At 43.8% G+C, this 16,148-nt stretch overlaps 1 protein-coding gene across 3 annotated transcripts in view; it reads right to left on the reverse strand.

Moving 5' to 3' along the window:
* Window positions 1–16,148, reverse strand: part of reln (reelin) — a 123,230-nt gene that overhangs the window by 14,714 nt on the left and 92,368 nt on the right. For all 3 annotated transcript variants that reach the window (XM_056765591.1, XM_056765590.1, XM_056765589.1), the window contains exons 30-49: window positions 14,502–14,715; window positions 14,346–14,422; window positions 13,074–13,232; window positions 12,772–12,966; window positions 11,639–11,912; window positions 11,412–11,552; window positions 11,140–11,317; window positions 10,948–11,032; window positions 10,683–10,865; window positions 9,909–10,077; window positions 9,625–9,727; window positions 9,291–9,517; window positions 8,989–9,212; window positions 4,025–4,175; window positions 3,550–3,808; window positions 1,604–1,853; window positions 1,334–1,502; window positions 1,115–1,255; window positions 863–1,040; window positions 206–399 (exon numbers count right to left, since the gene is read on the reverse strand). In XM_056765591.1, coding sequence (XP_056621569.1) covers window positions 206–399; window positions 863–1,040; window positions 1,115–1,255; window positions 1,334–1,502; window positions 1,604–1,853; window positions 3,550–3,808; window positions 4,025–4,175; window positions 8,989–9,212; window positions 9,291–9,517; window positions 9,625–9,727; window positions 9,909–10,077; window positions 10,683–10,865; window positions 10,948–11,032; window positions 11,140–11,317; window positions 11,412–11,552; window positions 11,639–11,912; window positions 12,772–12,966; window positions 13,074–13,232; window positions 14,346–14,422; window positions 14,502–14,715 — 3,571 coding nt within the window. The remainder of the gene's footprint in view (window positions 1–205; window positions 400–862; window positions 1,041–1,114; window positions 1,256–1,333; window positions 1,503–1,603; window positions 1,854–3,549; window positions 3,809–4,024; window positions 4,176–8,988; window positions 9,213–9,290; window positions 9,518–9,624; window positions 9,728–9,908; window positions 10,078–10,682; window positions 10,866–10,947; window positions 11,033–11,139; window positions 11,318–11,411; window positions 11,553–11,638; window positions 11,913–12,771; window positions 12,967–13,073; window positions 13,233–14,345; window positions 14,423–14,501; window positions 14,716–16,148) is intronic.

The raw sequence follows: 16,148 nt of genomic DNA on the forward strand, positions 1-16,148 counted from the left end.
AGGTTCTGTTTACCTGACCTGAAGAGCTCTTGTAAAGGCATATGACTTACATTTAATCTCCCTCTTTAGGCTGTAGATTAGTTTGACTGGATATGTCATACAGAATTATATACAGCTGTATAGTTTTCATATGGTTGTGTAAGAGCAGATGAGATATGAGGATTCAAAAACAGCAGGAAAATGTGAACACTGCTGGGAGACCTACTCAGGCTTGCGGTACTGGTCATAGAAGATCTCGGTGAGCAGGTTCCAGCTGATCCCAGCGTTCATGCTGAACTCCAGGAGAACACCCTGATTACGACCACTAGGCGCGATCATGCAGCCGTACATGAAGTAGAACTGAATGAATTCAGCACTGGTCAGATTCAGATCCACTGTGACCAGCTGACGTGAGCAGCTCTGTCAAACATCAGAGCAGACATTCACTGTTACTTTACCAAAACATAATGGAACAGACAAGATGGACTGACAGAAGTCATATGACACAGAGTTTGCCGGGAGTTATGTAAGAAACGCAACTGAAGCACGGTTTCATGCTCTGATGAAGCTAAAATTGTGTGGTGCAGCAGGGGCCAGAAACTCATAAAGAAAGAATGAAAAATGGATGGAGATCAGTATTCATAAAACATGAGCAGGGCCACTGGAGTACTGGGACTGAATCTTCCTGAAAGAAGCCGTTTCCCGAAGGAGCACCCCCTCATTAACTCTGGAAGCTTCTTTAAAACTACTTAGATATTCAATTGTTTTTACAAAACACTTTTTTATGAGATTTTAGATAACTGGCAAAATGTTGGTAAGGGACACAACTGTAAACTTTTTATTGCACTTAGTATGTAACTGGGGCGAGAGATTGTTGTTTTACCCCGCTGAAATGTAGGGCTGATCCAGAGGCCACAGCTCCACATACAGTGCTGATCTTAGCGCCGGTCAACAGGTGCCAGTGATTGAGCGCTGGAGCTCGACTGAAACTGTCTTTCAGCTGCGTGGGCAGAGAGACCTGAGGCTCGTCGCAGATCTCACCACCCCACTCAGGATCACATCTAAGAGAGAAGAGTCATGATAACCTGGAAAGCGTTCCGTTTACAAACGGCATTACATTCTGCGAGCGACTTACACACAGGTGCTCTGTCTACAGAACCCACGTCCAGAACACATTTCAGGACAACCTTCGCCGATGTACAGGTTATCCAGAGCCCACGTCTGCTGCTTATCAAACGGTGCCGGCTGGAACCAGCGGAACCTTGTAGCTGTGGACCTAAGTGTGTGTTACGATAAAAACGATTAATTTTTTTTTCACTTCAACTAGTTCAGTGGTCTGTGCATGTGTGCCTACCTAGCATGGGGTGGGATGGGTAAAGTAACTCTTCCCCACTTGTTGTAAGTATCGGACACCAGTAATCTCTGCAATGTGTATGAGGTGCAGTCAGGACTCGTGGGTAAACATTCCCTCACCAGTGGCACCCACGTGAGACCCAGATCCAACGAGTACTCCAGTTCCACCGCTGAACACAAACACATTAAACAATAAGAGAAACACACTTCTTAACCCGTTCAAGGAAAACGCTCCACAAGTGCTTAAGGGAAGTATTTTTGGTAGGCGTACTGTAGCAGGAAGACGTGACGGAGCAAGAAGCTGAAAAATCAAACTGGATGAAGGCATCTGGGCCCAAACTGATGTCCGTGGTGACGCCATAGCGCGTGTTTGACTTCTCGATGAAGGCAAAAGCTTCACCATCAGAGCCGCACACTGGCATTCGAGTGCCACCGGGGTGCAGCAGCCAAGAGCGTTCATTTGTGAAAGAGAAGTCGTCCTCTAATGGCCCCCAACCACTGGCACTGCCGCCTACCACCAACTGCACACACACAGATGTCTGTCACATAGAGCTAAGACACATTCCAGTATTGACAAGCACCTTTCCTGAACTTCTTTTACTAAAACATCTCTTCTGTGATATAATAAGGATATTTAATACAATGAAAATGTATAATACACTGAACAGCCACAGCATTCAAAGCACAGACAGATAAAGTGAAAAGCACTGGCACCTGTTCAGGAGTGGGACATTAGCAGCAGGTGACAATATATCGGAATAATTTTGTTACTGAACCAGATGACTAGTCCTGTGGGGTGCTGTATGTAGGAATGACAACCGGTGAACCGGCATTGCCGCACCCAAGTTCACACAGAACTGTGTCTGATCACACCGATAAGCTACTGCAGCTAAGGCGCTAAAAAAACCAGAATGCTGCCAATATTAACACTTCAGTCATGACTACGCTCAAAGTGATGATTGCAACCAGCGTTTATCAGCATGGACATGAAATGTATATGCTGAGCACATGTAAGAATGCCATGTATACGCAAATAAGGTCACGTAAATAAGAAAGTATTTTTCATTTGAGCACCTACTATCAGCACGCAAGCATCCGATCTGGACCGTGGAGCAACAGAAGACAGTTATTGGGTCTGACAAATCATGTTCACATTTTATATAAACTTGATCGCTGCAAATATGGTTAACAAGAAAAAGCTTTCGTCTTGGTTACGTCTGTAACCTCAGTTCCCTGATGGAGGGAAAGAGATGTTGTGTCGAATCAACAGATGGGGTTCGCCCTTGAGAACCTATCAACTCTTTTAGAAAAGGCCAATGAAATTGGCCAATGAAATTTGCATGCTAGGCTCTGCCTCCGGATGTCCGGTATAAAAGGAAGCCGGCAAGGGTGTTTGGACGTAGCCCAACCCTCAGCTCTGCAGATGTCTGCCACGGTTCGACACAACGTCGAGAGACCGACAGAAAGGGAACAGGATGTTAACCCAAAAGATCTTTTGATACTGTCTTCGTGTCACACAGCATGGAAACCTTTTTGTTTTGAAAGGGTTTTGTAAAGTACAAGCCTAGACCCATCAGAGCTCATTAAGCAGCACTAAATGATATTAGGAAGGTGGTTTTAATATTGCGGCTGATCAGTGTATTATTGAGGCATGTTGAAAGCGAGGGCAATTTTCCTATCCATCAAAAAGAGGTAAAGCAGCATTCAATAAACTCTCCAACATGCCACAGTCAGAACTCAGTACTCAGGTACTCAGGACAGTGGACAGTACTCAGATCAAAATGTTCTCTCTCCAAAGAAGGATTGGGAATGAAATAAAGTTGTCAGGTACTATAGAAACATAAAGCTACTAGTTCACAATTTATTTTGATAGTTCGCTTTAGATATTTTACAAATTATCTGTAACTTTGCAACTTTTTTAGTAAAAAAACCCATCTATTTTACTAGAGTGTCTATTTAATATATGTAAACCCTTTACTACTTTCACTACTTTAACCCCCTAATCTCTAAAAACCGACTGTAACTAACTAGATATCAACTTATCCTCATCCTGACCCTAACATTAATTTAATGCTCTTGTGAGAATAGTGTAATGTCTAAAGTGTTCTTACAAAATAATTTGTAATCAGTAACTACACTTAGTAGGATATGGAATCAGATTCATTAGCATATTAATCCATATGGAGTCACGTATGTCTTTGTGGAGCAGCTGTTTACTTTATCTATGACCCAGGGACTATGGAAATGGCCATTCTCAGATGGCTGCCACCAGCGCAGGCGTGTCTCTGAAGTACGGCCTTTGAGTGGGATATCGAGGGCCACCAGGTGAGCCTGATTACTGCTGTTGCTGTACAGGAATTCCTGAACAAGAGTCCAGGTCAGCCCTCCATCCACGGAAAACTGCAGTAGCACGGGCTGAGAGCGAGGATCAGGAGAGGCTTTCCCACAGCCCAGTCTCAGAAAAAACTGAATAAACCTGTTGAGTGACACATGATGGTTTACAGAAGGGTATTCGGCTACATGTTTGAATTCATCCTGTATATATATTTTTTTTTTTTTTTTGACATTTGGCAGACGCTTTTATCCAAAGCGACTTTCATTGCTTTATCCTATACATTTTACATAGGTATTTGCAATCCCATTGGATCAAACCAGTGTTTGTTATATTTCTCAGTGTTTGTGTGTGGAATACCTGGCATTAGACAAGTCCAGATCTAAAGTCTCCAGCATACGCAGACCATCGTCGCTGAAGAACAGATGATTGCCGCTGGTGGTGATTCCACACTTTCTTGAAGGTTTTCCTCCACTCATCAACTTGAAATGCTCAGATTCCAAAACACCACCTACATGTGACACAGAAATGCTACACATGAAAAGCTACAGAAAGCAAACATGTAGCCATCGGCACGTTTAAAATATGATACAACCCTGCTGATTGACAAGGAGAATGTGTTTCAAGCAAACCCAAGTGACACAAGTCTAATGGCTAACAATGTGGATCTGAAATGGAAAGAGACGGTACCTCTACCTCTAGAAAAATCTACGTTAGAAGTTAGAAATTTAACATAGCTGCAAACATCAATGATAGGCCCAAACACTATGTTGTTGTCACTTTATCCATGTGATCAAACCACATGATATCACATCATATGCAGGTTAGGTATGTTTTTAAGCAGTATAGCTTGTTTGAGCTGGTCATTTGTTGGTTTAAGCTGGTCCTGGGTGTAAATGTTTAAACGAGCTGGGACCATCTTAAACCAGCAAAGGAACAGCACATGATCATCTCAAACCTGCTAAAACCAGCACATGACCAGCTTAAACCAGCTACCTTGGTTCGAAACATATCTAACCAACAAAAGCTTTTTTTCTTTCAGTGGCAACACGATAAGAGATTTCTTTGAAATCGGTTCACAGTTTAGTGTAGTTTTATTGTTTTGTTTGTAAGCTAAATAGTGTTTCCTTTACACCTGCTTTTCAGATGTTTCAGTAGGTAAACTTGCATCTGACAGTTTAGAGGTACAGTATGTACAATAAGAAGTGTTATCCTCAAAAGTTTCACAACATCCTTGGGACAAGTGTAGCAGTCCGGCAGAAGACGTATAACCTTCTACTAACACTAAAGGTCAGATTGTTTTAAAGTTTCTAATACTTCTCATGTCTCATCTCTGCCTGACTTCCCCCCTTTGTTTGTCTCAGCCAGTCTCTTCTTTTGTTTGATTTTATGAGTTAATTATTCTGCTATCTCACCGTTACTTTATTGGAGAATGTTTATTATTATAGAAAAACTGCAATAATAATAAATTTTATTCCGTTGTTGTTTTGATGATTCAATTTTTATTTGAATCAGGGTTTCTTACATTTTCTCCCTTGCAGTTAGAATTGTATTATGATGATACTTCAATTTTAATTAAAACAACTTATTGAATTTGAACTTTGATCAAAACAATCAGATTGCACTCTTTAAGGTGTTTAGGATTAACTCTCAATGGCCTAATTTGTGTATCTTAGTTATTCATGTAATGATTTAATTGACTTTACTTTACTATGACTCCATAGCGCCCCCTACATACGGGACCCGTCATAGACCTTAGTGTGCAGCCAGTTCACCCCCGCACCAGAAAGAAGAAACCCTACTTCTTTATCCTAACCTTTCTTTCCCTTAACTTATGTGATTTTGTTTTACTTCTTCTTATCAGAGACTGAACCTATCTGAACATCAGTAAAATTCTTGGTAATTATATTGATGAACCGAATAGCCTAAGTCACAGAATGACCACATATGTAACACTCTTCAGCAGCATTATTCATAGTTTCCCTGTGTTCACCCACACCACTTATCCGCCCCGCCTTCATGGCAAGGATAATGAGCGTTTAGTTTGCGTCACTAACTGACCAACTCAGTTAAGTGTGCAACACATAGCCCACATATTTAGCTCAGTAGATCTGTACGGACTTGCATCTTGCTCTTTGTGCCTTTCTCTCTTCCCCTGTGTCTCAATATGTCCAGACCATCCAATCCTGTCACCTGCCAGACCAGCTAGAGAGACCAGGCTAATGGATGGGCGATGGACTCCTGCCCGGGACCAACAGTGGCACACGGCGACTGCGCTGAGAGCAGTTGGTCGGACGACCTTAACCGGCGAAGGGACTACGATCCAAACCAGAGCTACAACTACAGAGAGGCAACCATCTCCTCTGGAGTGCACAGCCAGGATCATCATTGACCATGCCCACTTCCAGATCATCCAACTACAGCCAGAGCGAAGGAAGCCGGGAGGATCCAAGAGGACGTGCAGCACCTCCTAGACCAGCTGGACCTGCAAATGACAGCGGATGAAGAGGACCAACAGCTACAGGAGGAGATGAAAAGCTCAACACACAGACTAAGCGCAGAGAGCAATTGGAGCAGACGCCAGAGAGAAGCTAGCAGGTAAACTCCAACATGCAGAAGCTCTCTATAATGGCCCCGGCAAACAGCAACACAATGCCACGGCCAAGGCCTATAAAGGCCACCTGCAAGCAGTCCAAGCTGAAGTCCAAGCCATAACTCGGCAATGGAACCAAAATGAACTGAACTTAGCTTGCAGCCCAAAGCTCACTGTTCACACCTTATTAGCCAGCAAACACAGAGGGGTGGGGGAGGAACCATCCAGAAGAATCTGCAGACACACACGCTGCATGGCCCCACAGACCCCAGCAAGCTGGCCAGAAACATGAAAACTGTCACCACTAAATGCTGTCATCCTGAACACTGCAGGAGGCCACAACAAATGTAACAGGAACGCTCCGCACCGCTCTAGGCGGCCCTCGAACCGGGTCGGTCCGGCATGGGAGTCGGGCGGTCTAGCGAGGAGGCTAAAGACCGCACTCCCTATGACTGTCGCTAGAGCGTCCTTGAGGCCGGGGAGTGAGGTTTACTTACTGCACAGCACTTCACTAGCTTGCCTCCGTTACATTCACCCCCTTAAACCTCACTCCCAATCCCGGGTCACGGCACCAATGTAACCGGAACGCTCCGCACCGCTCTACGGGGGCCTCGAACCGGGTCCGTCCGGCATGGGAGTCGGGCACTCTAGCGAGGAGGCTAAAGACCGCAGTCTCTAGCGTCTGTCGCTAGAAAGTCCTTGAGGCCGGGGAGTGAAGTTTACTTACTGCACAGCACTTCACTAGCTTGCCTCCGATACACCTACCTGCAAATCAGGACTCTCAGGCATTAACACTGCCCACTGTGACCACAAGAGACAGATTGCCTGCTTAGGATCACCTCCAGCCAAGAGGACCACAGCATCCTATGCCAGTGAACTGTTAAAAAGAACTGCCCACTCATGTAAATCAAGACGGTGCCATGTACACACCAAATTGCACCTGCGCTTCACCACATGCCTGATTTACCCTTGCTGAATGGAGTTCCATCTGAGAGCTGGACTTGCCAAACACTGCCTTAACACTGGTCTACACCGACAGCGGGACCAGAATGAAAGGGGGGTAGCCAAGCACCAGCAGAACACGGCTCCTACCACAGCCTGAGGTCAGACGGCACCACGACAACATCCCCAGGGCCACCCAAGAGACTCCAATCTTGTCACGGCCTATACCGCTCACCAGTGCTTCAATGAAAGACACTGGAGCATGACACCTGCTTTTGCCCACCAATCACTGCAGAAAATGTGAAGGCAAGAGAGCATGCTGAACCTGGCAAGATTCACAAGAGGAACGTGATGTGAGTGACAAGATTGTGTATCATAACTTTGCCCAGCTACGTGAGATGTGGGGGGGTAGCGAGACAATGCCACTCCCCATGACACCGCACTCCAGGCATTTGCATGGAAGCCAATCATGCCATCTCACCTGCTGTTTCATCCAGGACTGCTGCTGTGCATCTCTGTGGAGACAGGAAACACCCGAACCAACCTGTTGCAAGAACCAGCAAACAGGTGCAGGGCTGTTCTCCCTTGATGTCCAAGCACAATGGAAAAAATGAAAGGTGCCCAAGTTAAGACAATGCCCGACCACTTGGGAACAGTCTCTGCCTGTATGTCAAGATGCTGGGAATAAATAGGAACCTCCATTCATCCTGCCATCATGATCCAACTATCCAACGTCAGCTGAAGTTTACATTCGCACTTCACCGTCCGTAAGGGGGGAGATGTAGGGACTGTATCATTGAGAGGAAAACCATAAACTCCCCCACTCTCGTTTTTGTCCTGGTTTCTTGATTATTCATCAAAAGACCTCAGTCACGAGGGCTGAGGCCCGCGACTTTCAACAAGGGACGCAACTTTCTTGCAGCACCGCATTTTGAAATAATCTGAACATTTCCATCTCTCCAATCGTTTTCAAGTACATCCAGCACAGAGATTTGCAAGTATTCCGTTTCTATAGAACAGCTGCGTTAAGTCTGTGCCTCTTTGTTAAAGATGATTTTAATGAAGTTCAGAAATCGTTGCCATGCCCTCTCTCTCTCTCTCTCTCTCTCTCTCTCTCTATCTCGGCAGCACATTTGTGTTTCATGTATTTGTTTGTGTGTATGCGATCGTCATTTATGTTTAGCATGTAGAGTAGTGCTTAATAAACAAACCATATATTCATATGTGATGGGTTTTCTGTACTCACGCTCACAAACTTGGTCACTTAATCTGTGTTTCGATCTATGCTTCCTTTGCTCTAGATCCTGATTGGTAAAGTAACGTTACTTATGGCCATGAGATAACAAAGTTTATAATATCATTAATGCATTCGTTGGACGAATGCATACAAATATTGTTATACTTGATATTACCATTCAGACACCGTAAAATATGTATATTTAATAACGATTATTATACTTATTTTCCTTTGAGGTAAACTAATTCCTTAACTGAAATTGATGTTTTAAATAACTAATTTCATGGATGTGATCTTGAAAGATCTGGTGGAGAATCAAATTTTGTGAGCTAAACTCATCCTTATTTTAACATACAGCTAAAATCACTACACAAGAAACATTAAACGCAGTTTTTCCTAAATGACATGATACTTGCCATCAGCGACAGGTGGCGTTTAAGTACATTTCACTAAATCAAAAACTGTACTTCCGGTGATGAGCAGATTTGACCAGCAGTATGCGAGAAGAGACTGACGTTTGAAACGCATGTATCTGTTTCCATGTATCATTACCTTCAAAATCCTCCTTCAGGAAATCTGGATTTGGCATGTCAGGGACCGAGCAGTCCGGTCCAGAGTAACCCGGATCACAGTTACAGTGAGTGCCCTGAACACACCCACCGTGCCCATTACACATGTTCTGGCACTGAGGGCCGATGTAAACGCTGTCCAGAGCCCAGGTGGGTGGGCTCATGCCTCCGGAATAAAATCCCTGGTACCAGCGGAACCTAACAGAGCTGTGAAACGCATTGACACACTGTCAGAAACAGCTGAGAACTACACAAAATTGATGTTTTTTGGGCTGTTGCACTCACCCACATAACCGCAGCTTGCCAAAGTGGATAACCTCTCGTCTCCAGCCCTGGGTGGTTCCAGGATAGTAGATGCTGGCAGGGTGGAGCTCAGTGGAACAAAGAGAGCTGAGTCTGGGTCCTCCGGCACACAGAGGAACTAACAGATGCCACGTGGCTCCAAAGTCTCGTGAAAACTCCAGGTGTACAGGATTTAAGGATGAGCTGTCTGTTGTGCAGCCCACATTAATCTGCAAACAAATTGAATGAACCACACTCTGGTGCAAGAATGTTTGTCGCACACATGAAAAGAATGAATTATACTTTAAAATGATGGAAAAATTTATTTTGTACCTACCTCAAACTGAATGACAGTGTTCTCATTTACATCAATATCTCTGGTGGTAATGGAGTGTTCACCCAATTCACTGGACATAAACACCATGGCCAAGTCATCTTCGCTGCAGGCACAGGAAGAGAGAATAATGTCAAGTTGAGCATTTATAAAACCAAAGTTCAGAGGAGCACAGACCGCTACAGCTTTCCTCTGCATTATATCATTGCTGGGACACGAGCTGGGCTGAGGTTGCTCTGAGTGTCCAGGGCTTTGAGCTGTAATGACAGTGTGAAGGAGATACTCACAGTCCTCCCCTCTGGTATGGGCAGAAGAACCCAGTGTTGCCACCAGGATAAAACAGCCAGTTTCCCTTGTGAGGTCCACCCTCAAAACTCTCTAATATCACAGGTGGATTATTGGCAGTGTTTCCATCGATGATGAGGTCATCAATCACCCACACTTCTTCCTTTTTACCTGAGGAATTAAAAAAAGCCTTTATGGTTAGGATTTTTAACAGATTTTTATCTCCAGAAGATCAAATTAAAACGGGTCTCAAAGTGCAAGTTTTTGAAAACAACGGCATTGGCGTCTCTGTGTAAACTCTGATGGCATTTACATACGTATTACGCGTTCAATCTGTAGGCATGAGCGAGTATTCCCAAAACAATAAAGGCGGCCTCCATGCTGCATATTTGTGCGGCGTGGCACGCTTATGATCAGTTCTCCAGCAAAAAGTAGATTTACTGCACCACTACAACCAGTGGAGACATAGGATTTATATACTTCTATAAACACACTTACATGCAGACAAAGTGTGCTGAAAGGGCATTTAGGATTGAAACAGTGTACGCGCATGTGCGTAAGCCTGTAGGGTTTCTTTAAAGCACCATCCACTGGCCTGGCATGCATACTACATCATTTCTTATTTGTTTTCCCAGATCCATGTAAATGCAAATCCTTTGTTTTGAAGCCATAGTCCGTGCTTTTACAAATGACGTGATCACCTTCAGGCACATTCCCAGACGAGAACTAAAGTAGTGAGAACAGCATAGTTGTGCATGCACACAAGTGCGTCTTACCACTGTTGTAGGGCTGCCACAATCTAAAGCGTGTAGCATTTGTCTGTGCACTGTGGGGTAAAGCCATGTGAACAAACATTGTGTCAGTGGATGTCGGGAAATAAAACTCGTCTATGTGCAGCCAGCTGATTCCTCCATTCACTGAATACTGCAGCAACACCGAGTGAGAGCGCTCGGGTACTCCTGCACAAAAAAGGAGAACAAACAGTGATCCATTCATTAATACAACAAAACAAACAAATATCAGGCTTGAAACCAGACTGACCTTTTGTTATGAACTTGAATGAAAACTGGATGTACATTGTGTTTGTGCAATCCAAATCTGTTGAAACCAGCATACGCAGTCCCTCCTGCCAGAAAACGTGACACATACTCAAAAGATTGATAAAACAATCTTACAAAATGGCTTGATAATCCTCCATCTTTGAAACACGGCTGGTCCGTCTGGGATACTCACCCCTTTAAAGATGAGCGCCGTTCCTGATTTCAGGGGTTCTCCACTCAGCGTGCCCCTCTCTGCCCCATACACCTCTGGCCAGGTCTCTGGCTTTAGGTTCTCATTGAAATCCTCCTTCAGAACAGATGGCAGAGGAACTAAAGGCACACAATGTGCACCGCCGTAACCCTTGTCACAGCTGAACGAGAGAGAACATGAGAGAGGTTCAGAACAGACCAATCGTCTTACATGATCAGTTTATGAAGCGTAACGTTACTGGCATAGACACTCACATGCAGCGTCCGTTGTCACACATCCCGTGTCCTGAACACATCCAGGGACAGCCAGGGGTAAGCAGCACTTTGTCCAGAGCCCAACCATCTGCTCCCGGAGCAAACAGGGGCTGAATCCAGCGAAACCTTGTTCGAGGTGAGCTACAGATTTAAACAGAGGGTTGGGATGTTGAACACGATAGCCCAAAAGGAGTTTGTGTAAGGGAAAATTTAAAATACAATCATACATGGCGGCACTTGGAAGATAGACGGTGACCCTCCTCCACTGCAGATACTGTGGCGCGCTATACACTGATCTCTGTGTGTATCCAGAGCAGCCGATGGCCGGAGGCACACATTCCGCAGTGATGATAGTCCAGTGACGGCCGCAGTCTGTGGAGAACTCCAAGCGTACCCCATGGGCTGGAGACACAGCCTTACTGCAACCCATGCTCAGATCAAACTGGAGGAAGGAAGAGCCAGACACCTCAAAATCCCAGCTCTCAGCGTAACGTGGCCTTTCTAGTGAAGGAGAAAGCATTTCAGTAAGATAATCAAACAATAATTGCAAGGTGATGTAATAAATACTAGGCTTTTAAGTAATGTAGTAGTGCTGAAGAACAAGACTTAATACTGAGAATAGTACTAGTATTTTGTGGGACAAAAGGCAACAGTAAACCATCGAGGGAAAATGTGGCCCAGAGTCTCCCTTGTACCATGGTGGCAGACGCTGTCCCCGAACACCCTCATTCCCCAGCCTTTATTGCTGGTTCTACTCTGGTTGTATGCTGCTTTTATGGTTCTACTTCTTCGATCTTCTCTGCAGAAAGGCATTAACAGACACTTTAATAAGGTGATGCCCGGGAGAGTAAACCTTAACTTCATCTGCATGTTCCAGAGGACATTCTGCACCATCTCACGTATCTGTGCATATCACGAACCAGACCTCCGAGTTACCATTGATACTGCATAGCTGAATATCAGATTACTTAATCTTTCTTTAGTTATTTGTTTGATTTGAAAACAGAGAACATTCTACCCTATATCCAACTTAAGTAATTGAGGAGATGTGTGACCAAAACTCACATGACCTCTTGTGTCCTGGGGCCGGTTGCTCCAGCTGTGTTACGCAAGTTTACTAACTTACATACTTACACACTACTTAACATTTTTGCTTTGCACCATTATACTTTGCTGAAGTATAACTCTAAATATTTACTATTGAATAAAATGTATTGTTGTATAGGAGTAAAGCTGGAAAAAGACTTAAATTCTCACACTTGGATGAACTAACCATATTATTGACATACATGTCCTGTTGAAACAAAGACGCACACACAAGTGCAGATGATGAGCGTGTTCTGCGTGCGGGGTCACTCACTGTTCATGATCTCAGAGTTGAAGTTTAACACAGAGTCTCCAGTCAGACAGTCTGCTGTGATCTCTGCACCCACAACTCGATACCAGTTATGTCTTAATGGAGATGTGCCATCAAACGTGTCATGAAATCCACTTCTAGAGCTGTCGTTCATTCCAATAAGAATATTATCCAGACCCCACTGGGCTGAGTGTTTACCTGAACAAAATATTTGAACAAAAGTTCATTAGAATTATAATCAGTGCTTTTCCAAATGATCAAAATAAACATGTAGTAATGCCGGGGTGTATTGTGTAACTTCTCACCCTGTTGAGGTTGCCACCATCGGAACACTGTGTGTGGTGTCTTTGCTGCAGGGAGCAGCTCGATGGTCACCACCTGAGGTTCCAGAAACGACCCAAAATCCAACTCTCGTAAGAGCTGCCACTGGACACCGTTGTTTGTTGAAAACTGAACAATCACACCTGTCAAACACAGTTCACTTTGAGCGGATATAAAAACGAATATCAAAAGCCTCATGAAAGTGAATGAATTCCAAACTCATAATCCTGGTTAGAAATCAGTACTAGAAGAACAGTTCATGGTATTCGTTCCTGCTGTTGTACTGCAGTGCTTTACACATAGATTGGAAGAGTGCTATCACAACATAAAACACAATTGTGACAACAGTATTTTTCTAGTTGTGATATGATGGGCTGCATTGGCTTTTAGTTGCTGTAGTACTTGTAACTTGTTAGTGATGTCAAACGTCACGTTGTACTTTTTGGACCATGCATTACTTACAATAAAGAACCTAATGACCAGCAGCCATATCACCCTATAGCCCAAGACTGGTTACCCACTGGAGATAAGTGGAGCTGAGTCTGGTCAATACCTGGATGGGAGACCTGCTGGGAAAGCTACGTTGCTGCTGGAAGAGGTGTTAGTGAGACCAGCAGGGGGTGCTCACCCAGTGGTTTGTGTTGGGTGCTAATATCCCAGTATAGTGATGGGGAACCAATACTGTCAATAAGCACCGTCCTATGGATTAGACGTTAAACTGAGGTCCTGACTCTCTGTGGTCATAAAAAATCCCATCTCGAATAAGATTAGGGGTGAGATGGTGGTCTAGTGGGTTAAACCACTGAACTGGTAAATCAAAGGTTGCTGGTTCGAACCCAGCAGCCACCACCAGTGTGTCCTTGAGCAAGACACTTTACTCCATGTTGCTCCAGGGGGATTGTCCCTGTAATAAGTGCACTGTAAGTTGCTTTGGATAAAAGCGTCTGCCAAATGACTAAATGTAATGTAAATGTAAATGTGTAACCACAGCATCCTGGCAAGATTTGCCAATTCACTTTTATATATCATGGCTTCCTAATCGTCCCCATATGTACTAATTGGCTTCATAACTCTGTCTCCTCTCCACCAATAAGTTGGTGTGTGGTGGGCGTCCTGGTGCAATATGGCTGCCATCGCATCATCCAGGTGGATGCTGCACATTGGTGGTGGTTGAGGACATATTAGTTCCAGTTTTTTTTTTAAAGTATAATCTATCAGTAAAATTATTCAACAATGAATTTGTCCACTGGCTTCACCTTCATTGCGGGAGCGGGGTCGTGTACAGGTCGCACCCATGTTCTTTCCTCCGATCCGAATGTAGAACTGAATCAAACTGTACAAGAGCAAACAAGAAACTAGTGAGGATTAAAACAAAACGAACTTCACTTTTCTCAAGACTAAGTGACCCTGACCGGGTGTTGGTGGTATCCAGGGGTACAGTATGGGCCTCGCGTCTGCCAGGGCTGTTGAAGTAAAGGGCTTTGCCTTCACTGATGGTGCCACAGCCGTCCCCAATGTGTGCCCCACTTAGGCTTTGCCACAGCGGGCTGAGTTTACCCTCAAAGTCCTCGATAAGTTCAGTGGGACTTGGTGAAGATGGGACACAACTCGACCGATCAGCCTCCACTGAAACACACACAACAGATACACATTCGACTGAGAAACTTCTATATAATTCTAGATAGAAAACAAGATCAGTATTAGCAGATGAAGACAAAAAGAATCACATAACAGCACTCTTACGTTCAAGAAAAGAAGCTGCTCTAATGAGGACTGATATTCTACTTCCGCTTTTAGGTAGGACACTGGCGCATTGTGGTTGCTGCTTCTCCAACCCTGTTTTTCTAACGGATCTGTATTCCTTACAGTATACATAGTGGTCTGATTGCCGCTCAAGATCGGAACAGTAAGTCTGCTGGTGTCATCTGCTGTCTAACTCCACTGGCTCCACTGCTTGCTCAGCTGTTTCTACATGTGAAAGCAGGACAGCAGATTCTACCGTTTTTGCTTCATTATTTTTGGTGTGCGATTAATTTTACCAGCCTTAGATATTATCATGCCACTCAAGTGTTTGGATTATCAACATTTTATTGGGGATCATGGGAGAATGCCGATAGAAGCTGAAGAGAATTCATCATGTTAAAGGAACAGTTCAACCAAAATTTTTAAATTCAGTCATCATTTACTCAGCCTGCTAAATTGTACTACTGATCTAAAAAATATGGACATCTTGTGTCTCATTGAAACATGTGCCCCTCTTGGTTATTCTTGTGAAGGTTGTGGTCAGGCTTTTTAGATATGCCTTGTCTAATAATATTATTGATGTCCCCAGTGTCATTCACTTGATGTGGTTTGCTCTGTTGGGTTGGTGTAAAGTCCTTGGATAGTACTGACATGACTTTAAGTGATCATAGGCTTATTACATTTAAAATAATGAAATGAATGTTCTGACAAATGCAATCAGTTATTTTATTATTTCACTGGCAAGACTGAGGATATACACAATTAAATACTGTAAATAATCCAAACATTACTATTGATAACTTTTTCGGATTTTGAAATGGTTGCTATTGACTTCATTGTTGGAACAGTCATGTTACTAAATACAAGGAATAGCCTCATAAAGAGTCCTGGATCTACTTACCTTTATTGTTATTAAGAAATGCATTGCATCAATTTGTCCACTTACAGCCTCAACCGTAAACTTACATTTATGCATTTGGCAGATGCTTTTACCCAAAGCGATTTACAATGGATTATCATATACATTTGTTTCCGAGTATGTGCAATCCCCTGGGATCAAACTCACAACCTTGCATTGTTAACACCATACTCTTATCTCTGAGCCACAGGAAAGCTTCCGAGCCCAGTTTGTTACCAGTTTGTGACACACAAATCTGATACTGTGCCTGTTTGTCAAAGTGTTCATCGGGGCTCTGTGCTGGGGCCGATTCTTCTCAGCATTTATATGTTTCCACTTAGCCAAATTATCAGGAAGTATGGCTTTGGGTATCACTGCTATGCATAATATACTCAAATTTATATCACCCCTAGCCCTG

This window comes from Triplophysa dalaica, chromosome 14, assembly GCF_015846415.1.
Source record: "Triplophysa dalaica isolate WHDGS20190420 chromosome 14, ASM1584641v1, whole genome shotgun sequence".
Classification (NCBI taxonomy): Eukaryota; Metazoa; Chordata; class Actinopteri; order Cypriniformes; family Nemacheilidae; genus Triplophysa; species Triplophysa dalaica.